The 24,611-nt window shown below is 41.7% G+C and overlaps 1 protein-coding gene across 2 annotated transcripts in view; it reads left to right on the top strand.

Annotated features, from left to right (window-relative positions):
* Positions 1–4,112: 4,112 nt before the first annotated feature.
* FAM171A1 (family with sequence similarity 171 member A1) overlaps positions 4,113–24,611 on the top strand; it is a 115,071-nt gene continuing 94,572 nt past the window's right edge. The window contains exon 1 of one of the 2 annotated variants that reach the window (XM_057498230.1): positions 4,113–4,467. In XM_057498230.1, coding sequence (XP_057354213.1) covers positions 4,371–4,467 — 97 coding nt within the window. In that variant the 5' untranslated portion in view covers positions 4,113–4,370. The remainder of the gene's footprint in view (positions 4,468–24,611) is intronic. The other variant, XM_036908036.2, reaches the window with a different exon arrangement.

The following is a 24,611-nucleotide window of genomic DNA, read 5'->3' as shown; positions in this document are numbered from 1 at the left end:
AAAGAGTTAGCCTGAAAATGGACCAGAGATTGGGGGAATCTTAGGCCTCTAGCACAGCAAAGCTTTCCTTCCTGTTTCAGGGACAGAGTAAGCCTCAATACAAGAGTGCAATTAATGCTAATTACCCTCCCAGTCTTCTCCATTATCTTCCTGTCTTTTCACTAACTCTAAATAAGTTTTCTATGAAAAAAAAAGAATTCTATTTTCTGCCTTGCTGGATGTCCCTTCAAGTCTCTGAGAGTAGATCCAGTAGTCACAGACATTTCTTCCAGTTAGAACATAGAAGCTCACTGTCCTATTCTCCTTGAGCTCCCCTAGTCTATGTGACAGTAATTCAGTGGACCAGCAAAGGGATGAGCTGGAAACGTCTTGCTCTGATGGAACAAGCTCGCCAAAAGAGAACATTGATCTAAAATGTATTGCTGAGCAACCAAATTCTCAGTTAGCTGCTAGCCAAGAGTTTTTGAATATTCTTTCCAACAGCCAAAACCTCTTGAAGTGTCCTGGCCTCCTTTGGTCACTATGGGGCATTCAAAGCAGGTGTGATCAGTTATTATGCTCCCAGAGATGCAGTCTGACAGGCTAATGTACATTTGCAACACCAGAAGCTGACACCAGACATTCATTCATGGATTGACATACGGCTACTGAGCCACAAAAAGACAGGAAAGTGGGAGTGTGGGGTAAAGTGGAACATCAATTTCTTTTCAGTAATTTCTTCTCCTGTTTTTTTTTCTTTTTCAAATGAATAGCAAATGGGTTCTGAAAAAACTCTGAGCCCTTACAATGTCCACCAATGGCTACATTTTATCTAATAAAAGCAACCACAAACAGAAGTAGGAATGTCCATGACACACTTCCTGATCTGTACAAACCTCATAGTAAGCGTTGTTCACAGGCAGCTTCCTCCTCAGGGGCAGATGGGAGAGGCAGGCAAGGGACAGGGGGTAAAAGGGGAGAAGGAAGGACAGTATTTCTTGAAGTAAATTCAGGCAATCAAAATCCCCCCACATAGGCACCAACATCAGGAAAGATTTCAATATAATAAATAATCTTGGGCTAGGAAACCTTGACATAGAGCCTCTGAAATCAAGGTCTCTGGAAAATTCAGGCAGGAAAGGTTCTGTATATGGCATCACAGCTTCTGGCAGAGGACTCGGAAATTGAAACCAAATGCTGCAGTCAGGCAACTTCTAAACAATTTCAACTAAGTACAGTCATAATTCATCTTTAGTCAAACTGTGAGATCTTAATAGAAGTAACAGGAAAAGTTCTAGAAGGAAATAACACTTCTAATTTCCATTGTTCTGGAAACATTCCTCTCAAGCTATGATTTCCCTCCACCACCACCCCCAAAGTTACTAAGTGGGAGTCTTATTGTTGGAACATGAAAAAAAGCAAACCCTATTCTTTTACTCTGGTAGAGCAGAAATGAGATTATTCAATTCTTACATAACTCTGGGCAGATGATATGCAAGTGTACTTGTTGATTGAGCAAAATTTGTGCTTTCTTTGCCTCTCACCCAGTCACTGATGAGGGAATATCCACGTGATGAGGGAATGCTCATGGCCCTGACTCCTTTCTTGACTTTGAGACTAGCTTGCAAGGTGCACTGTTTGAAGAATTTAACTTCTTTCTGTTTCACAGTGGGCATCTGCAAAATGGGTGGAGGGTAGTGGTTCTGAAACTATTTATATAAGCCTCAGTGTTGCTATAAAGGTACATAAACATAAACTGCTACACCATCCATATAAATTTTATTATACACACAGTAATAACCATTATACCTGAGCACCTACAATCATGATTGTGACCCAAACTTGATTTTTGTCTAAGACTCCTACTCTTAAAAGTTCTAGAACTCTATACTAGGATCTCAAACACCAGTGTTTTGAGTGAAACAAAAAAACTTAAGAAAGAGTGGTATAGAACAGGGGTTTTGCTTTTTCTAAACTTCTTATTTTGGAATAATTAAGACTCACAAGTTGTTATAAAAATAGTGCAAAGTGGTCCCTTACACACTTACCTAGGCTCCCCCAGAACCTCAATTGAATATTTTATGTAACTATAGTACATAAAACCAGGAAGTTAATTGGCACAGTACTATTCACTAGATACTATTAACTAGATTCAGACTTTACTGGGATTAGAACGGGTTTTTAAGACCATATGGACACAACTGAAGGTAACTTGATTCATTTGCATAAAATTTATTCTTGGAGATAACATGGTACAGAGAATTTGAGTTTGCTGTTTTCAGGCCTGGATATTTTGGGCAAATTGTTTATTGTCACTGAGTATCAGTTTGTTCATCTGTAAAATAGGAATACTAATACCCCCTAAGTACATTCTTATGAGAGATGATGCACCTATATGTCAGGCATATATTAGGAACCTCAAAAATAATAGTTTCCTTCATTCCCTCATGAAACCCTCATTCCCAACACTTCAGCAACCAAGATTTTGTAGGGGTCCCAGGTAACCTCCTTATAATCAACCTGGTTCTTTTTTAGTTGTTGTTCAGTCTGGGCCTGTCTCTTAAAATTCAACATCTCTGACAAAGGCCCATCAAAATATTTGAAGTGAGACATTTCAATTCTGGGATGGGTTTAATGCCACTTCTCTTAGACGCAGTGAAATAAGAAAGTGCATAGACTTGAAAACTTTGGGGCCACACCGCTTGTGAAGCCACCCTCCGCTCAACAGTTGTGTTTGGGATTCTTTGTGTTCCTATGGACTGGACCCAGGGCTGAGCTGGCTGGTGATTGCATTCACTTCCCTCCCCAGGCTCTGAGGTGGACCCTGGAATGATAATAAGGCTTTCACGCTGGGAGTCAGAAGGAGGAGGGATCAGGCAATCTCTAATTGGGGGTTTTCTTTCTGCTTTCCTGTCTACCTGCCACCCTGTGCAGGTGTGCAATTTGTACTAATAGTAGCATTGGTTTTGAGGATGCTGATAAAACCCATTTGGGCTTCTCTACTTCTTCCTTGTTCTTATTGTATCTCACACTTATTTGTCTATCATAAGCCAACTGGGCAAGTGCCATCCTTCATTTGCTTTTTGGTACAGTGCCTGCCATGCCTTAATGCCCAATTAATAAAATTACAATAATAACCCTCCTATGGCCTAGTGTTCTGGAGGCAGAACAGGGCTGCTGGTGAGTCTGGAGTGGATTTCCTTAAAGCGTGGGTTCCCCACAGAGGTCCCAGGATCACTGCAGTGCTGGTTGAGAGATGGGGTTGAGTCAGGGGGGACATGAGGGTTGTGTGGAGGAAGGCACAGACAGGAGATCCTTCCCAGTTGAAGAGGAAAGGTTGGAGTGGGGGGCTGGGTGGGCATAACTAGGCTTAAAGGAAGCCTGAGGTTTTTGTGAAGAGCTTTAACCTTGGGCCAGATGGACTGTTCTGTCTCAACCTTGGCTCAGCTACTGAACAGCTGAGTGCTTTGGACAAATTCCTTAACCCTCTGTTGCCTCTATCTTCTCATCTGTAAATGGGGATAACACTACCTCTTCGTATCATATACTGCGAAGACCAAAAGTGAAAAAAGGAAGTACTAAAAAAGTACCCAGCATTTCAATAAATGTAAGCTTCCTCTCCAACCTAACTAGAAATATCCAAGCACAATTCAACCTGGAGATATTCATCCGTCAGCACTTAGGCAGTGAAGGCCTACTGCAGCTTTTCCGGATTTAGGGATTCTGTTCCCGCTCACCTCCCTTAACGCTGGGTGCTGTGTGTTAAAACTACCTTAGGCACACAGGCATTTGGGACGTGAAAGGTTGAAGGAGGGCGTTATACTGAAGAAACCAGGCAGGTCACGCCCTGAGAAACGAATGCCACATGAGGACCTTCAGTTAACCAGGTGCCAAAGCCTCAGTCTCGGAAGGCAGGTGATGTTTCTTCCAAGCTGCTGGAATGGGGCACCTGGCGCTGTCTCGGTGCAGAAGGTGGCGTTCCCGGCTGGCAGGGAGACGCGGGCACGCGGGGTGGAAGTGGGGGGCGACGCTTCGCTGGCGGGAGTGGGGCTCGGGGGCGCGCGGCCCCTACACCCGCGTGGCGCCGCGGCCGCCAGGTGGCACTACGGCCCGGGGCCTGGGCGCCGCCCGCGGGCGGGGCGCGAAAGGGTTAAAGAGTTGGCGGAGCCGCCGCCACCGCTCTTCGGGGAAACCCACCGGGGCGCGCGGAGGAGGGAGCGGTCGTGGGCTGCGGAGCCCGGCGCCACGGGCGCGCGGCCAACCGAGCGGCGGGCCCGGCGCGCGCGTAGCCAGGCAACACAGAGAGAGACGCGACGCCCCGCCGCCCCTGACGCGCCGCTCCGTCCCGGTGGTCGGAGAGCGGGAGCCGCCCGGGGCCCTGTGGCGCGGAGATGAGCAGGTCTGCGGCGCTCCTGCTCTGCTTGCTGTGCTGCAACGTCTGGAAGGCGGTGACCAAGACGCTGCGGCAGCCCGGCGCGGGAGTCCAAGGTGCGTGTCCCGGGGCCGTGGGCCGGCGGGCTTTGTGTCGGCCACGGGCCTGCGGCAGCGGCGGCACGGGCGGGGAGGCACTCGGGCCGCATTGTGTCGGCGGCGGCCGGGGCCGGAGCCCCAGCCGCAACCGCAGCTCGGGGGCCTGCAGCCTCCTCGCCGCGCTCCCGAGGGGGCGGCAGCGCCCGGGGACGTCGGGTGCCCGGGGCAGATGCTCCCCTAAGGGCCGGGGCCGGGACCCGGGGTGGGAGGTGCGGGTGGCTCCAGCTGTGGCTGCTTCGGGTGGTTCATTTGGATGCAACCGAAGGTCCTTTCTTTTATGCCGTTAACACGGAAACACGGATCCATCTCCTCCGCCGCCGCCGCGAGAGGGGCTGCCCTGGGGTCGCCGCCGCCCGCTCCTCCCGGGACTCGGGTCCTAGAAGCCCGAGCGCGAAGGCTGTGCTCCGCCCTTTTGTTGTGGCGGGCGAGGGGGTGGCCGCCGCCCCTGGAGTGCTCCCAGTGCCCCGGGACCCCGAGGTCCACAGCCGCTGCCCGCCACCAGTCTGCCGCAGTTTGGGAAAGTTTCGGGGTCTCCTCTTCCTCCCTTTCTAACAGTATCTTTGCCAGTCCTTAAGGGATTTTCTTAGCGGCCCAGCAGTCACCCCCAAAAGGGGAGAAAGAATTGGAACTGGGAGGCCTTAAGCACTTGAAAAAAAATCATTTCCAGGTCATGTCGCTAGCTCATGCCTTTTGTCTAATATTTGGCCTCTGCAATTCTGCTTTCCAGCCCTGGGAGTAAGATGATTGCCTCTGAAAATGGCCACAAGCCTGTCTTTTGTTTTTAAAACAAGAGTTTATTTTAAGGAAACCCTGAAGCTTCCTTTGCACGCGTTTGTGGGGACAAAATCTAGTGTTTCCCTGTTGCTTGCCTTTCAAAAAGGTGAGGGAGGCCCCCCAGATGAGCATCTGCATCCACCCAGGATACCGCTGCCAGGCCTCTTAGATCTCTCAGGAAGGTTGCCCTGCGGCCACATAGACTCCCAGACTCCTTGCTGGTGACCTATGCGTGGCCTATAAAGTCTGCCCTGCAGAGGAATGTTCCATCCCAGCTCCATCTTCCTACTTGGTCCCTGACTTACCCCCTATCCACATCCTAAACCTCTGCCTCGTAACAAATATTCAGAGCTGGAGGTGCCTGGGAGCAGAGATCCCTGGATGGACTTCCATCCCTGATGTTGTGACAGGGAAGATAAGGTCTGTCTACCCACAGTCTGCTGGTTTAGTTTGTTACCTACATGTTGAATTAAAGATTTTCGTATTCATTATTTGCCATACATATCTTTTGCTGGCATCTCTTTCATGCATTGCTTTTTCTATAGCTATGGTATAACAGGACTGTTATGAATTGGGTATAAATTTAGTAATGTATATTACAGAAAGAGGGACATTGACAAGGTAAAAAAAGAGCCATGTCTTTTCATGTAGGAAGTGAGTGTTTGGGACATTAGACCATCAGTGTTGAATTATAGCCTCTTTCATTAATACTCTACTGCTCTTTGAATCAGCTACTTTAAGGAATATGATACTTGTGTTTCAGTTAGGCCATTAATTCCAAAGAACAGGTTGAATTTTTGGTTTTGCACTTGAAATAGGAATATATAGAAACATTAAATTCATGTACTTAAAAAATAGGGGAAAACCTACTAGGTTTAGGTCAAAGAACACATTTCAAAGAGATCTTGCTGTGCTAAAATCAGATTGGGTAACTAAACTCTCAGAATGGAAGACTCTATGAAGTGGGTGAGAAGTGGTCAACCTGTGAGGCTATTCACACCATGGCTAGAAGTATCTTAGTACATGGTATGGTTTCAGTGGAAGATCAAGTATCTTGGAATATTTTTTCCTCAAAGATTACTTCCTTGATTGGTTGGGTAGGATGGCTTTTTAAAGAGTTGAGCCCAGGACCTCCACTGGGTCTCACTACCTGGCATTTAGATTTTGAACTAGTACCATTTTTAAGGGAATGGACAATTGCCCTTTCACATATAAAGGTAATCTTTACCCCACTGAGTTCTTCATCTTGACACTTGTGACATATTTTTAAAATTCATGTCTTCTCTACTATCATGGATCACAAACAGTGGAGACAAATGCTACATCTGATTTCACTTTGCATTTTCCACAGCAGGTGGTAGATTGTTTTGTACATAGAGTTTAGGTGGTGCTGAGTGGGTGAAGGGTTGAAGATAGCTAATCATGGTACTGTTTTACTATCTATCTTGTAACATGCATGCATTTTAAGAGGAAAACTTCAATGTTTACCTTTTCCCAAAACTAATTAGTAGACTTTTGCTTTTACTGTAGAAACTGTTACTTAAATCATATTTTGAACATGCATTGTGCACATGCAGATATTGCCTACCAACAGAATTTAGAAATTACAAAAAACCTGGAACACATAAATCATACACTATAGTATTCCCATTAGATTCCTGGAACTAAAATGACACCTTCTTTATTAAATGAATGTTACATCTTCAGAGGCAACTGAAATATGCAAAATTTATTGGCATTCTTTGCTTTTTATATATTCAAGATAAAATTTAAGGTTAGGCTTCAGATTTTCTCTTCTTATTGTACCTTCTTTGAATCAGCAAAGGGATTTCAGAGGCAGCAATTTTTTCAGTGAGGCCTTAATTGCTCATCATGAACTTGAACTAGTTCTACAATATGATTGTTTTTATCGTTTTCATCTAAGTTTCTCTAAAGTGTTTATAGTGTCTAATTTTTTTCTGGGAATTTTACAGAAACTGTTATTCAGAAGTATTGACTAATTTTGACTTTCTCCACCTCTTTAACAACTATGCACTGAGGCCAGCTTGATGGGGGCTCTCCTTGAAGAGCAGTAAGCTGTGCAGATGTACTCTGTAGAGACATATTTTTGAAACACAACTCTCTCTGTGCCAAAAGAAAGGTCAGAGCTAGGTTAAGGGCTTTGTGCTCAGACTTATGTTGTATAATCTTTATTTTGCTGCTCATTATCTAATAGTAAGGTATTTTACGGTGATGTGCTAACTTATCGTTCATTTCAGAAAAGCTACAGTTTGTCGTAACATTTGAGGTGAATGGTTGGCTGACCGTCTTCTCTCTGAGAGGTCTGTTCTTTGCCAGACTCAAATTTCAGTTACTAGAACACCATGATCAGTTGAAAACCATGTTGGAATATAAGATATCAGGGGGCTCATCCAACAAGCATGACTTATATTGACATTATATTAAGAGCATAACATCTACATAAAACCTATGGGTTCACATCCTGGGAAACTGCTGGACTTGGACTTGGACTTGCAGAGGCTGCTGGGCTTCAATGCAAGCCAGGTGTGGGAACTCTCTGCAGAAGCAACAGCAATGTCAAGGGGATTTCTGGCAAAACTTTTGAAAAGACTTTATGAATTATTTTTGTGTTCTATTTGTACTTGTCCTACAATAATACTTTGTAACTTATAATTTATTAACTTAAAGTTCTAACCAAAAGAAAGAAATATTGCATGGATTTCTAAACTAGTAGCTTGCAAATGAAAATACCTTCTAAGTTTTAATTAACTTCATTTTGAACAAATTACTGATATCTCTGTAAATCTAACTGCATGTTTAAAAAATATTAACTTAATACTCTCAGTAAATACTACACACTAAAAAAGCACATGGAATAAGTTGTACAGACAACAGGCATGTATGATACTGTATATTGGGAAAAACTGGATAAAAAAAATTTCAGAAATCTAGATGGAAGATTTTTTCCTGTGCTAACACCTACCTTTTGTACTTCTTGTGAAACATTCCTAATGGAAATTTTCATATACTTCAATAATGCTATTATAGTTTGATCAAGTTACAGAGAAATATTGTAAACAAGTCATTTTCATTTGGTTTCACCAAATGTGACCTCAGGAGTTTTAGAGACCACAGTCCTGGCTAAATTATTCGGGCACAGGAAACATGGAACTGAATTTATTTTAACTGTATTTTTAAAATTAAGCTTTAGCACCCTAAACAGACCAGTTACTTGTATGAAGTAATAGTTTTTAAAGAAATTATGTAGGGTGACCCAATAGTATGCCTTATGTTAAGACAACACTATTTTTATAAAGTAAAACTTGTAAATAGGCAAGATTTGAGGCAATTAACCATTTTTAAAAGGGCTTCATAATAAATTCCCTTAAAATACACAGTTCAGTCAGAATATTTAAGATGACTCCATCTTCCTCCGATCAAGCCTGTGTTTGAAATGATTTGCTATCCCCTCTTCCTCTTAGATTCCAGTCAGTCTGCAAACATTTGCTCTTTTTTCTTTCATTTACCCCTTACAGAACTTATTAATCAATGCAGATTCTAGTAATTAAACCCTTTTATGTGGGTGACTCCAACTTTTCTGTCTTTTGACTAGACCTGGTATCTTAGCTCTGTTTGTTTATACCCAAAAAAAAGCTGGTAGATGTCTCCACTTCAGTGCACCAGGTATACCTCAAACTCATTTTCCAATTTCCTTCTCCAACCCAGCATACTTTAAATTTCCTGTTAGCTAGACCCCAAATCTGGATGTACCCTTGGATCCTTTCTCTATCTTGTAATCCATAGTCAATGATCTTACAAGTGCATCCATGTAGCACACTTATATAGATATCTTTAGATCAAGGTACATCGATTTATATAGTATGGGGAGGATCTTGGAGGTTAAATTAATACTCATTGTTTAGGAGACCAGGAAACCCAGACAAGAGAAATTAGGTGACCTAAGATAACAGCGTTCTCTCACCACACAGACCCTGTGGCAGGTAGAATAATGGCCCTCAGAGATGTCTATTTCCTTATCCCTGGAACCTGTGAATAAATTACTTTACATGGCAGGAGGGACTTTGCAGAGCTATAAGGATCTTCAAATGGGAAGATTATTCTGGATCATTCGGGCAGGCAGTTGGAGTCAGAAAAGAGATGTGACAATGAAAACAGTCAAGGTCCAAGAGAGAATGAAGATGTTTCACTAATGGATGTAAAAATGGAGGCATGATTGTCTTAAGCCACTAAGATGTGGTAATTTGTTATAGTAGCAATAAGAAATGAATTCAGGCACATGTCAGAGGTTCTGTGGGTTTAGTTCCAGACCACTGCAGAAAAAGCTAGTCAGATGAATATTTTGGTTTCCCAGTGCATATCAAATTTCTGTTTACACTCTATTATAGTCTGTAAAATGTGCAATAGCTATGTATATACCTTAAAAACTATGTATATACCTTAATTAAATACTTTATTGCTAAAAAATGCTAACCATCATCTGAGCTTTTAGTGAGTCATGATCTTGACACCGATTTGAGCAAATGCTGTTGGAAAAGGGGCACCAATAGAGTTGCTTGATTCAGGGTTGTGACAAACCTTCAATTTATAAAGTGAAAACACATTCAATAAAGTGAAACACAATGAAACGAGGTATGCCTGTACAGACACTGATGGCCAAAAACTGTGAAAAGAGATGTACTCATACAGTCAGGATGATGGTACAGTCAGGATGATGGTACAGTGAGGACCACTTTTGGGGACCAAGCTAATGAAGATAACATTTGGAGAAGTGCATGGAGTTTTTGCATCTGTTTAACAAAATTCAGCCAAATTGGAGCCATCTTGGGGATCCCCTCAAGGATGCTCCCCACCATCACCAAAATAACTTTTTTCTCCAGATAACCCCAGAGGGCTGTGACATTTACTTGTAAGCAAGGTGCATCAAACCCTCTGGGTTCCCCAGAGTTGGGATTATTCACACCCACAAGGAGAATATGTAGCTTCCCAAACCCCCCCGACAAAAGCCACTTTTAGAAATCTTACTTGCTTTTAAATTTTTTCTAATTTTTGTTGAAATGTATCTGTTGGCAACTAGATGAGGTAAAAGAAAGTTGTGATTGAATGTCACCATAGGTCCCCAATGCCTTTATATAGTCAAGTAATAGGGGACCCCTTGACCTAGAATGGCCTCCTAGGGTTTATCCAGAGGCGCAGGCACACCCCTCCCCCCATACCGCACTACTTCTCTGACTCTCTTGGGCAAATAAGCCCCAAAAGTTTGTGCCTGGGACCATGTGAACAATTGAAGACACCCCAATGCAGGCCAAGGGCAGGGTAGTGTGGAGACATCTGGGCAATTCTCGACACTGCACCTATTAAGGGATACTGGAAGACTGAAACTGCTTGGTTGCTGTTATTTCTCTCTCACTGGGACCAAAAAGAATTAGGTTCAGTAGAGCCCCTAGAGGGGAGCTCCGTGACATGTGGGCAGGTCCCAGAACAGCAGCTGAAAGGGGATCCCTGGCAGTTGGGTGGAATGGTGTGGGATGCAAACCTCGTGGACTGTGAGAAGAAGGGTGCTGAAGTGTCCTGGCTCAAGCCTTTGCCCAAAGGAACTGAACTCAAGAATGGGGAGAAGCTTGAACCTTCTCAATTTCAGGGCTTTGGTGGGAAAGTAGATAAATAATGGAGAAAGGAAGAGTTATTTTAAGACCTTACCTCCTGTTAACGTTTTGCACTTGTCTTCTTATCACAACCCATAAACATTCATTCAGTAAGTCCTCTTTGCTTTCACCAAGCCTGCCTTAGCCCTCATCAGGCGCTTAGTGACAGCAACATGTCTTTATTTCTCTATTTTCATCTGTTCTTCCAAGTCAGGCACTCTCCACATGTCCACCTTCGAACACCATTTTATTCATGTTTCTCTCCTGTAGAGAAACATTTAATATTTTTCTGTTGCTTAAAGTATGAAGCCCAAATCACTACATATAGACTTTACAACCTTCTTCCTTTCCTCACATGCCTGTTCCAACTCTATCTCCTATTCTTCTTCAGTTTAAGTCATTTTCTCCAGTTATCATCCCCTGGATGATTATTATACATCCTCATTTCTCTTCACCTATAGCTGTGCTCCCCTTTTTTGCTCTTGAAATCGTAAATTTTGAGCATCTGCTGTATGAAGATGGTATGCTAAATACTTAATAGAGAAAAAAGGGTGGGGTAGGGGGAACAATGTAGTATTGGGTAAACTTGATTATTTAGAAGTCCTGATCCTCTGATATTTCATAATCCAAATGGAAAAGAAATGAAAAAAATAAGGACATCACTAAGATACCTTCTATGTAATTAGGCAAGAGTCTGTTGAGTAACATGAAACTCACTAATACTTGTATGACAAAGCCCAACTATAAGTTGTCTGTGATGTTTACGTCTAGATCTCTCAAGCATTTATCCACAGCAGGACATGGAAAGTTTAATTTTATAGAGCATAAATACATAGGACATCACTCAGTGATCCTGAAAGTTAGAAGCTAGGTAAGAGATGTCCTTTTGATGATTAGATATTTAAGCAAGGACAGCATTGCTTGGACAATATTGGTGCTATAGTGATTTCCAGTGTTAATTGAAGCTCTTTGTAATAATTATAGGAAGTTTGGTAAAACTCATTATTTAAACAAGATAAGATGATCAGATATGGATTTGGTATGTTCATCAAATGTTTCAAACCCTTAATTTTATGTAAAACATTTAAACACTGAAACATGAGAACTGTCAAAATCTTTTGGAATTGTGGGAAGTAGCAAATAGCATAGGAAAAGTGTGTGGTTTGTTTTAAGCTGTACTCCACAGGGATAGAGAAATGTGTATTCATGAGGAAAGATAGCTATTTCTAAGTCAGATGAACATTTCACTTGCTTAGACTTACTTTTTTGAGCTCAGAATTTAAACAGAACATTTACTGAGTTTATAGTGAGTGGAATAATTTTTAATCCTGCTTTTAATGTAATTTTGACAGAGCTGAACTAAAGATAGTGAACTCATTTATTAAAGCTATCATCAATCCATAAGGTAAGTCGTATTAGGAAGATTACTGATTTCAAAGCAGTAATTAGCAGCACATTCTCAATGGATGAGGTTCTTGTTTCTCTTCATACCAATAGTATTAGTGTGTGGTTGTGGTTTGCTTCCTTTGTACAATTACAGCTTATATTTCTTGTCTTGGAGAGAAAGGTCAACAAGTAGCATTTTCTAAAAGAAATTTATCTTAACAGAGAATTAAAGCACATGTAACTTGGGTCTTAATATCTTATTCACAACATTTTATTTGCTAATTCCTAATGTGGTTGTTAATTATTATTTATAATTTTAGATGACTTTTAATAGTATTTTATTCATTATTTGGATGAGTGCCATCATACTGATCATACTTCATTATGAGGTAAAGGTGAGAAGGGATGCCTCAGTCCATTCAGGCTGCTAAGACAGAATACTATAGACTGGGTGGCTTATAAACAACAGACATTTATTTCTTACAGCCTCAGTGGCTGGAAGTTCAAGATCAGGGTGCCAGCAGATTCAGTGAAAGCCCATTTCCTGGTTCATAGATGGTCATTTTTACTGTGTCCTCACAAAGAAGGCGTAAGGGAGCTCTCTGGGGTGTCTTCTTAATAAGGACATTAATCCCATTCATTAGGTCTCCACTCTCATGACCTGATAACCTCCCAAAGGCCCCATCTTCAAATACCATCACATTAAGGATTCAGTTTCACTATTTGAAATTTTGTGGGGTACACAAACATTCAGTCTGTAGCAGAGGGATTATGAGATTTAGATGGGAAAAAAAAACCTACAACAAAGCAAAACTCCCCGTGGGCAGTAACTAGTGGTTAAAGTTAACAAAATGCAGAACGGAAAGGAATAAATGTATTTTTTTAATCATTGGGAAAAAGGCTTAGATCTCTTAAGTGACTGTAAGATTAGTCAAAAAGTGAGTGAAAAGTGACATGGTTGCTAAAAGTGCTAGGGTTACCTGCCTTGATGAATGTGTGGTTTCCAGAAGGTGGGTTAGGACATAATCCTGCTATGTCTTGTGCTGGTCTGACCATTCTTGGAGAATTGTATTTGGTCCTAAACGCCATATTTAAGATTGCCTTTGACCCTCCAGAATACAGTCAAAGGAGAGCTTGAAATCAGGTTGCTTGGCTTCCTATGCCATGGGTATCCATACTACATGGTTATCCATCCATGATTCTAGCAAGTGCTGGGCTGGATCTGCAGTCTTCTGTGTTCACATCAACAGAACCTCCTCCTGATTGGTCATCACAGGCTCACCCAGTAATAGCTGAACTGAGTTGACAGAGAGGAATGTCAGGCAAATTGTTGTTTTGTTTTTAAAAACAACGCAGCTAAATGGGTAGCTTCAGAGTCTTGTTTGTGAAAGATGGTTCAGTCCTCAAGAATATGTGGTCTAGAGAAAAAGAAAGGTATAGGGAGGGAGACCTGTTGGGGAGCTTTGAATATATTAAGGCTATTGCATTAGTTTTCTATTGTTGCCTTCACAAATTATCCCAAATATAGCAGCTTAAAGCTGCACCCACTATTATCCTATAAGTTCCATGGGTGGGAAATTTGGGTACAGCAAAGCTCCACTGAGTCTCTGTTTTGGGTCTCAAGAAGCCAAAATCAAAGCATCAGCAGGGCCATATTTGTTTTTGGAGGCTATGGGGAAGAATTTGCTTCCAAACTCAGTCAAGTTGTAGTCTGAATTCAGTCTTTGCACAGATAAAGCTGAGGTCCCTCTTTCTTTGCTGGCTGTCAGCCTGGCATCTTCTTAGCTCTGTAAGGCCAACCTATAGCCTCTGTCACCTTGCTACTTCCACCCCTAAACAGGCATGTGGAGTCCTTGTCACACACCACATCTCTTGGATATCTACTGCTGCTGTGTCTCTCTGACCACAGCCAGAGAGGTCTCTGCTTTTAAGGGCTCATGTGATTAGATTAAGCCCTTCAGGTAATGCAGGAAATCTCCCTATCTTAAAGTCCATAACCCTAATTATGCCTGCAGGCCCCTTTGGCATTTAACATAACATATTGGCAGGTTTCAGGGATGAGGGTGTGGATATTTTGGGGGAACTCATCCTACGTGTCACAGACATAATGTAGAGGGAAGGTCATGCCGTCTCCAGTGGGCACAGGGAAGGTCGAGGAGAGCGGGGAGAGGACTGCTCTCTGAGAGAGTCTCATGACTGGTTCTGGATGGGTGACTTCTCTGTGCCTTCAGCCCTGAGACATTGGAACTCTGGCATGTGCAAGGAAAACCTAAGGCAGCTTATGCCATACCAAATGCTGTTGTTTAAAGTGGTCCTGAGTTTTTGTACTTTGACCCTGAAAACCTGGAAGGGATGTTTATTTCGTTAGCTGTGATCCACTAAATTCTTTGAGTGGTAAATAGTTACAGTATATCTGTTATACTAAATGTTAAGTCTGGATAATATTGATGGTCACTCTCCTGTTTTATTCGCTTAGACGTGGAAAAATAATGATTAGCTGACGTGTACTGGGTGCTTATTCCATGCCAGTTACGCTGAGTACCTGAATGGATCATTTTATTTAATCTTCACATCAATCCTGCAAGGTGTAAATATCAGTCTCATTTAAAAGAAGAGGAATGTGAGCAGCAAAGAAAGTCAAGCCAATTCATCCAAAGTCACATAATAAGTGGCAGGGTCCACTGTGTGGCAGGAGGCAGCCTGGCCTTCAGCCTCGGAGTGTGCTGCTTTATGACTCAGAGGATTAAATTATAATTTTACACAACTTTGATCCTCATGGCATTTCACCAGTAAAAATAAGGGACCTGGTCATTTTTGTGAAGAAAGAAAAAAATACCCCTTTGTGTGGTCCCTGTTTGCCTTGGAACCATGGAGAGCAACCTCTGAGCGGTTGTTTACTAAGCAGCTCCTAAGGGCAAAGCTCTGTGTTTGGGGTTGTGTGGGACCCAGATGTGAAGAAATGCTAAGATCACACAAATAACTTTCATGAACTCTCAAGAGAGGTCCAGTCGAGCAGAGTGGGATTTGGGGTTACTTCCAGCTGGGATTGGGGGAATCATCTGGCTTATGTTCAAAGCCCATTATATTTGGCAAACTTTTTCTATAATGAAAGAAACTTGTCAGAACCCAGCAGTTGGAGAATTGAGGGTAGGAAAGGATGTGGTTATTGTAAAACAGCCCTTCAGGTATATTTGGGTTCATATAGCATAATGAGATGCCCTTATTCTCTTAGGGCAGCAAGTGAGACCTTTATTCACTCTGAAGTGCAAAATACCAGTATTTATTTGTTATTTGAACTTACTTACTTCCAAAAGTTTAATCTTTTTCACTCTTAAAAAAAAGAAGAAAAGCTTTCTAGTTCCTCTTTGCTTATACAAAGATCCTGAAAATAAATTTTTTAATGATGTTATTACAGGACTGTCACAGATTCATTCTGACTTATTTCATGGAAATATTCAACCATTCAAAAATTTTTAAGGGATTCTGCAGTGAATACCCATACTCACCACTTAGATTCTACAATTAACATTTTGTTATACTTGCTTTATTACTTATCTATCGATTCATTCATCCTTCTATTCATCCATTGGCCCATCTTATTTTTTGATGCATTTTTGACACATTTTAAAGGTATCAGTTATCTAGTACCCTTTCTTCCAAATACTGCAGCATGCATATCATTAATTAGTGTTCAGTATCTATGATTTTTCTTTTCTCATAGGAACTTTTAATACACAAATCTCAAGGGTTGACATGTGCAAACACCCGTGTAACCCCAAATCTCATCATGATGCAGAATGTTACCATCAGTCCAGAAAGTTTCCTCCTGTCCCTTCTCAGTAAATCCCTAGAGGTATCCTTTAGAGGCAAGCACTGTTTCTGATTTTTCCCACCATATAACTTTTTTGCCTGTTCTAGAACTTCACGTAATTGGAATCATGCAATATGTGCTGTGGCTTCTTTTATTCACCATAACATTTTTTGAGACCCATCAATTTGTTGCTTGTATCACTAGAGTTTATTTTTACGGATTAATAGTGTTCTGCTGGATGAACATTCAACAGTTTGTTTATCCATCTCCTGCTGATAGATGCACAAGTTGTTTCTGGTTTTTGGCTATTGTAAACATAGTTGCTGTAAACATTTTTATACAGTTCTGATGGACATGTGTTTTCATTGCTCTTGGGAAAATGTCTAGGAGCAGAATTGCTGGGTTATAGGGTAAGTGAATATGTTTAGTTTTGTAAGAAAGTGTTAGACCTTTTTCCAAACTGATTGTATCTTTCTATACTCCCACCATAAGTATGCGAGAATTTCTGTTGCTCCATACTCTCGCCAGTATTTGGTGGTGTTAGTGTTTTTAATTGTAGTCATTTTGTGGGTCTATTTATGTATGATTGATAGATAGATGAACAGACAGACAGATAGACAAACTATATAGTGCATACTTTTTATTTCCCAGCTGTAAATGGCTTTAGTTTTTGAAGATTGTTGGAGCACATTTAGAAATCAAAGTTCAGGTTTCACCATTACACTTTTACTTACCTTCAACAATGGTTTAAGGGAGACTTTTATTTTTATTTGATATTATATTAATTTATTAAAGTCTTTCACATGACCAAATTGTCTGCTCAATAAATATCCACCTGATCATACAGAATCACTTTATCATATACATACCAGATCAGACATGGTACATGTGTGTGTGTGTGTGTGTGTGTGTGTGTGTGTCAGGGGAGAGAAGGAATAGGAGAGAAAAACATTAACCCTTCCAGAGTCTAGTATTTGCATATTGCCCATGAAAGATAGAGGTTATAAAGAACTGTTTTGATGCTTCTAGAAGTTACTTGGGACATTTCATTAACCTTTTGGAATAATTAGTGTATTGAGTCAATTCCTCAAAGTATTCTAATAGCCTTTTTAAAAAAGCTAAGTTAATAAAGTTCTAGACACTTCTGTTGACAGAAATCAGAAAATTTGAATCAGAATTGAGCATTCCAAGAGATGATCTACTATAAAAAGTGAAATTCCTTGAAGACTGAAAAAACTCACCTAAAGACTGCATATATAATTTGGAAATTTAGACAAGATAAGATTGTTACCTTATTTCCTCTGTGCCATGAACCTCTACAAATATACACTGGGCATTTCAAATGAATGTGCATGTCCACGCTGTGTAAACTTCATGGAACTGAGTTGTTGCAGAGATGCACGTCTGGGCTTGGGGAAGAAGTGGATGTTTGAGGCAGGTGCTCCTTTTTCAGTTCCATTTCTTCTCTCATGTGGCCTTTCCTAACTTTTTCTGTTTCACAGCCACTTGTCTTTAGGAACTGTATCTGTGCAGAGAACAAGAATACCTGTGTGCAGTTTCCCTGCTGTATGAACTATTGCCCTCTTAGTGGAGGTCTTTTCCCAAAGCCCTTTGTCTGGCTTCTTTGGACTTCTACACAGACAGACAGAGTTAGTGGCATAAATAGTCCTTTTGTTGTTTATCTTAAAATAGGGGTTCTATCAAGGTGAGGATTTTTGCCAATCTCAGAACATTTTCTTGCTTCAGTGCCCATGAGATACATTTGTTCAGTCTGATTTCTGAATGTGGAACCTCAGAGTTTTTAGGGTGATGAATGTGGTGGAGTCTTCCTGTGGGAACTGCTGCTCACTCTATTAGTTTGTCAGTACTTTTTGATATTAAGAAAAACTGTGATTATTTCAAGTCAGGAATAACAGAACAGTATTAGATAAATGCATCTGTGTTACTCCAAATACTATAATTCCAAAGGGCAGTATCTGCTTCTTAAGGGTGGCATAAAACAGGCTCCTTGTGTTTAATGTCATCTGATTATTTTTAAAAGTCCCATCTCATCAGAGGTTGGAGGTAACTTGTTTAGATTCCTTGTTTAGAACAAGGTTTTTCACTTTTTGCCCGACTGGTCTAGCTCTTTCTTTGTTACCTACCATCTGCTGCCCATGTTTTTGAATGTGCAATAAAGCATGTGGAAAAGGATAGAAAAGTTAATGCATTCAACTGGTGAGGGTGGAGGACACAGTGTCTGCAGTCTGGTCAAGTTTATAGCCCATCTGCTGGAGCACAGGGAGCCCTTTTAAAATGTGCGTTTCCTTTCCAGGCTGTCTGTGTAGAGCCTCTTAGCCTCCAGATTATCCAAATGTTAGTAGTGTGGCTGCAGGAAAATTGAGTCTCCTTCCCAAATGACTTCACTTGGCACACAGGGCATATACTCCATGCACATTTTTATGGATACATTTTTTCCTTTACTACAAATTTAAAGACTGGCCTAGTGAAATTAAACTCAGAAAGATGATCCTTTTAGCTCACTCACCTCTTGGCAGAGCAAACTGTTAAAATGACTTTTAACGACACTTTGTATTTTCTTTAGAATTGATTTCTTGTGCTGTAACTTAGGTTTTTAGTTGGAGTTAAAATTGATAAAGGCCTCTGTTGTGTACTTTCCCCACTACTTTTTGTAAGTTTCTCTTTTTTTTTTCTTACCGCCTTGAACCTTGTTTGCCTTTGCAAATTTAAAAATAAAATCATTGCCTGTAATCACATTTATTTCAGTGTCTTGATGGAGATCTGTTAGATATGTTGCATTAAATATTAAACTTCTGCATTCATGTTAAAGTCCTAGACAAACGCTAAGTAAACAGGAGAAAAGAGTTACTAGCTTTAGGACCAGGGATATTGTGTCTGTGTGCTCGTTAGGTAGCATTTGGTTAACTAGGTAGGGCTCTTCCCTGCTCATATATTCCCATTTCTAAATTCAGAATCCTTACGGAGATGTTTACACGAGAGAATAGACTGGCAAGACTTGAAGATAGACATCCTAACCTTCCTGTTTGTTGCTTCATGGCTGATGAGCTCTTCATGCTTCCATCCATCCACCATCCCACCATGCATCCATCCATATATCCATCCACCCTCCTTCCATCCAACAAAGAGTCTCTGCTTCCCTTACCTTTCATCACTGAAATGTTGATATTATTATCTGAAATTTGTATGTCTGTCATAGATTTTCAGGTGCTTTCAGATCCATTATCTGTTTTACTCCTCATAGTCCTGAGAGATATTCTTGGATAAATTGTTGCTTTTTATATATGAAAAAAAAGTGTGACTTGAAGTCATGTGCTGGTACAGTGTGGGGATGGTAATGTCACACACACCTTCCTCCTCTCTCCCTTCAGCATGTCCCTTTCAGTTGTTCCAGGCGCTCACACTGTCTCAGCCAGTTTCTGCACAGGCACTCCAAGCTGAGCCACTGAGCCACCCAGTTTCTGGGCAGCATAACTGCTGCCCACTAAGCATAGCTCACTTATTTATAATGAACATAGGCATTATCTGTCACTTCTTACAGTTTCAAGCTCTGGGGATCCAAAGATAATTCAGATCCAGTCCCTGCTTTTCAGGAACTGAAGTTCCTGTGGGGGAAGCACAGTTAAACAAGTTAAACAAACACCATGGTAGGTAGGAGCAAAGTGTGTTGGGTGCAGAGGAGGCAATGATTAAGTGGGAAGTCAGGGAGGCCTCCCAGGGAAGTGGCTTTCCAGCCTGGGTTTGAAGGCTAAGAATTCATTGTGTAACGAAAGGGAAAAAGGCCTTCCTTGAGCCACACTACCATCTGTGTGAATTGCAGCTTTATGGAAGGACAAGACAATAATGACATCACCCACAACTAAGCCTCCTGAGTTTATTTATAAAACATTTGAAATAGAGGTGTTTTTTTTCTTTTTTGTGGCAGAATCATCAGTGGAGTTGCTGAGAGTGTGCTCATAAACTTACATCTCTTACATACCACAGGGTCATAATGAGGAGTGGGTATTATTCTGAATCTGTGGACTGGTTGCCATGTCTAATCTATCTTCCTCTCCCAGATCGTTATGAATCCTCCTTTATTCTGCTTGCTTGGTTAATCTTCAACCAGGTATTCCAACATCAAAGGGTCTGGCTTTTCTAGCGTAACTTCCCTCAACCCTACCTCTTCTACCAGTCTCATGTAATTTATGTAGAACACAATTAGTCTCTGTTACTGACCTCCTCTATTGTCTTTCCTCACTCCTGTTCTTGCTTTTTCAATAGAATTAATAGAAAGTGTCCACATCCAACCAAAAGGGTACAGAAAGTTCAACCTTGTTAAAATCAATTTCGGGAGAAGAAGGAAGAGACTTTGAAAATTGTTGAAAATAACCACTTACACCCATATCTAAGTTTATGTAGCGGTTATTGAATGTGCAGTGTTATTAGTTTTTCCAAGTCCTAAAAGTATTCCAGGAAAGAAACTATTGTAGCGATGGTGTGGGAGCAATTCAGTTTCTGTGGAAAGAGCCCCTCTAGGGGTCCCCCTGGGAGCCGTGGTAGAGACGTGTCAGTGTGTGGAGTGGCCTGTTGGCGATCAGAAATAAATTGGAAGTTCCTTTAAGTCTCTTGCCTTCACAGTAGTTGAAAGACAAGGGGCAGGGTGTTACAGGGAGAGCCTGGGCTTAAGTGCAGTTCATTAACTCACTTGCTCACAGTTTCTTATTCAATCCCTCCTACTATTTATATAAAATATATTCATGATCCCAGCTCTTCCTGAGTTACAATTTAGTGGGTACATGGATACAGTTAACTATTCAGTTACCAGGGCTGCTATGCCAGATGGAAACTATACTCAGGCCTGCTACGGAACACCTGTCTAAGCACGACTGTGTGCGTGCGGTCTTATTTTGTACCTTATATAGCTCCAACCTTGGCCCCTTCTGTGTATTCTAATTACATGTCATTTTTCTAGATAATGCTCTAAGTGACTTCCTCACTTGCTGTGAAAACACCAGTTTGCTAATGCATCAATTAACAGTTGTCACCAAAAGAGGGAAAAATTATATAATCATATCTGAAATTGAATATTTTCCATTTCCTCCTACCCTATTAGTGTATGTAATTTAAAGCTGACATTAGTTTAGATAGTAGTATAAAGCCAAACTACTTTGAAAAATCAAAACTTACGGATAAAGCAAAAGAAAACAGCTCTGGTATTTGAGAAAAAAGGTTAAATAAAACCAAAAAGTGTTATGAAATGAAATGTGATACAATGGAAAGTAGTACTTGAGATATATTTCCTGCGGCCACTTGCCTGGTCTCCATGTTACTTTTGGGTCTGGACTGACAACACAGGAAGCCAGCCGATCTTGCTCATCCGACCATTGCTTCCCACACTTCAGCTTGGATATGGATCTCTTGTGGGTCTCGTTAAAAGCAGCGGTTTTTAACCTGGTTCAGTTGGCCTAAAATGGGGCAACTCCTGACTGTGATACTGGTTTGTAGACCACACTTGGAATAGGTTCCCCCCTGCGCATCTGATCCTCATGTTCAGGGACAGAGGGACGCCGACCCAGGAAGCCGCCCGTTGAATCTGGACTTTCATACACCTTGTCATGCTGCTGCTCCTGCCATCAGGGTATGAGCTGCTCTTTTTCCTTGGATTTTTAACTTCTCAGTTTAAGAAAGCTACCTAAAAAATTCATTCTCACCTTATTCAAAGCCTGGCTTCAAGGGAGGAAGCTGATTTAGTATATTCCCGTGTTGGGGTGGAACACAAAGGACCTGGAAGGGATTGTGTCTTTTTCCATGTAAGTATTCACTTGGTTACTTTATTCACACAATTAAAATGTTTATTTATTATGTATGTATTATATACATAATAAACTCTCCATAGCTTCTAGTGATTCTAAGTGTAGGCTTTTGGCTTCCTTATGTTTGATCTGCCTGTAAGCGATACTGCGTGCATTTCTGACCTGATGGGAACTAACAGGAAGCAACAGAAATACTGCTATTGCCTAGGTTCCAGTTTGCAGGTGATATTGAACTCCCTTTTTATAGTGTTTCTTTTTAAGTGGAGTGCAACTATTATAAACTGTAAAGCTTGCACATTATTATTGATTTTATGTTCCTGATTTTTACTATTGTGCAAACGGCATCTTGAACTAAGTCATTTATTGCCTGCTGTTTGGGGCCTCTTTAAAGAAGTAATAGTTGATTATTGTTACTCAGATGGAGAGTGCCAGATTTTTTTTCCATACTTTTTTAAAGGAGTTACAAATGACTAGATCTCTGAGTTGCTTAATTCAAAAGACATGGTTTTTGCACCACAGCTGGATAACAGCGGCAGGCTCTGCCAGCTGCCCCAAGCCGCCTTTTCCTCTTTGTCTCTGGGTGAAAGGTGGCTCAGGCACTGCTGAGGCAGCAGAATCGCCGAGTGACCTTTTCATAATTTGTTTCCCTGGAGATTCTTAGCTGCCTGCAGAGTCCCAGAAGACCTCAGAGGAGCCAGTAAAACAATGATATGTGCGAGCGCTTATATTTCTCAGTCATGGGGCTTTTATTTTTGTTTTGTGTTTTTAAATGAATGAGGTAGAGTTGAGTGCCCTGGTCCCTAACCTCTTGAAATGTTCATTTCCACTCGCCTAGATAAGAGCAAGCTGGGAGTTGGGGGCTCACAGAGGGATTATGAGGGAGAGGAAGCTGAGAAAAGGTGCCCCCAGTCCTCTACACAGTGTTCCAGCTTTCAGGGGGAGGGGCTCTGCATCCCCGGCCTGTGGCACCATCTCTTCATCTTAGGCAGACCCTGAGGCTTCTTCTACCTTAAGTACATCCCTATGAAGCAGCCCTGGTGGCCCCAAAGCCTCCTCAACCTGCTTTATTTCTTCCATTCCATTGCCAGAAGGGTTGCTGTCTATTGCTCTGTCTCTCTACTTGCTCACCTCCCAAAGTCTTCCCTTAATTAATCTCTGCTGGCTGTCCCCTGTTCCTCCCACTCACTCCACTGTTGCCAAACCCACTGGACATCCTGATTTGCTCTCCTTTGACACTGGTTCCTCCACCTCCATGACGTGCTGTTCTGACTTCCCTGGCGGCTGTCTCTCCAGTGTGTCACCTCCTGTGACCTGCCCTTTCTTAGTCCTTTGTGTCCCTCCTCTTCCTCTTGGGAGGAAGGTTTGACCTAGGGTTCCATCTCTCAACTCCTTAGAGCATCTGCGCTGCCCTTCAGCTTTAGTTTCCAGCTGTCTCCTTAATGGACTCCCAGGTCTCCATCCCCTCCATGCCCCAAGCTGAGCACAGGCCAGTTTGGTGGCTGGCTGTTGGGTGGCAGCCCAATGCTATCACACTGATGTGCTTTTCACCAGCCACCCCTCCTGTCTGGAATGCTGCCTGCCTCACTTACTTTCCCTCTTCCTAAAGCATCAGGTGTCATCCCCCTTGGGGAGCCATCTCTGGTCCCCCTTCACTCCCAGGTCTGTGTACATGCCTCTGCTCTTTATTCAACATGTTTATTGAATGCTTCGGTGTTCCAGGCACTGTTCTAGGTGCTGAGGGGACAACAGGAAACTATCCCAAGCTTACAGCCCTATACTGAGCAGTTGTGTGCACACGTCCCTAATCCATCTGTCCTTCCATGAAGCCAGAAAGGCCTCCCCCTCATCTGGTCCTCAGCGTGTACTGAAAGAGCAAATCCACTTATGCCAATGTTCTTCCTTCTCCTCTCTCCTTTTTCTACTGTGTGTCTTTCTTCTATCTCTTGAAGGAGCAAAACAGGAAATAGAACTTCATAATTACAAGATTAGCCAGATAAAATTTCATCACTGTTTCTGGTTTGTACGTAGAGTTTGTTGAAGTTTCTTGTGTGTGAGTGTGGTGCAGAGTGCAAGCTGAATGCTTCCTTTGTTTGATAAATTTGCTCAGCTGCAGTCAACAACAAAGTTCACTTCTGCTATGCTCTTTGTTCAGAACTGAAGAACTCAGTTCTTTGAAAAGGCACTGGGGGAAAGGGATATTCTCCTTATAGTTTATTCTAGATGGTCTCTATGCCTGTGGCTACCAAAGCATTTTGTTGGGGAGCAAACACAGGGTTTTCATATTTTTTATCTTGTAATACCATCATCCCTTTCTTCCAAAAGAAAGCAGTACAACGCAGCAAAGCCAGACAATTTGAGGCTATTACCAGTACAGTAGCCAGAGAAAATATAGGACATTCAGTTAAGTGGCATTTCAGATAAGCAATGGGTAAAGTTTTAGTATTAGTAAGCCCAAATATTATTGTATGGTACATAATTACACTAAAAAATGTTTTGTTTTTCTCTGAAATTCAAATGTAACTGGGTGTCGTGCATTTTTACTTGCTAAATCTGGCAACCTTTTTTACTGGCAGAAGGCAGTTGTTGGGATTAACCAATTTTAGCTCTCATTTGCAGTCATGGTGATACTTCAGAGGGACATCCCTGTATTTGGTG

The sequence above is a fragment of the Manis pentadactyla genome, chromosome 3 (genome assembly GCF_030020395.1).
Source record: "Manis pentadactyla isolate mManPen7 chromosome 3, mManPen7.hap1, whole genome shotgun sequence".
Lineage (NCBI taxonomy): Eukaryota > Metazoa > Chordata > Mammalia > Pholidota > Manidae > Manis > Manis pentadactyla.
Note: the sequence above shows the minus strand (reverse complement) of the source record. Positions and strands in the feature narration are given on the sequence as shown.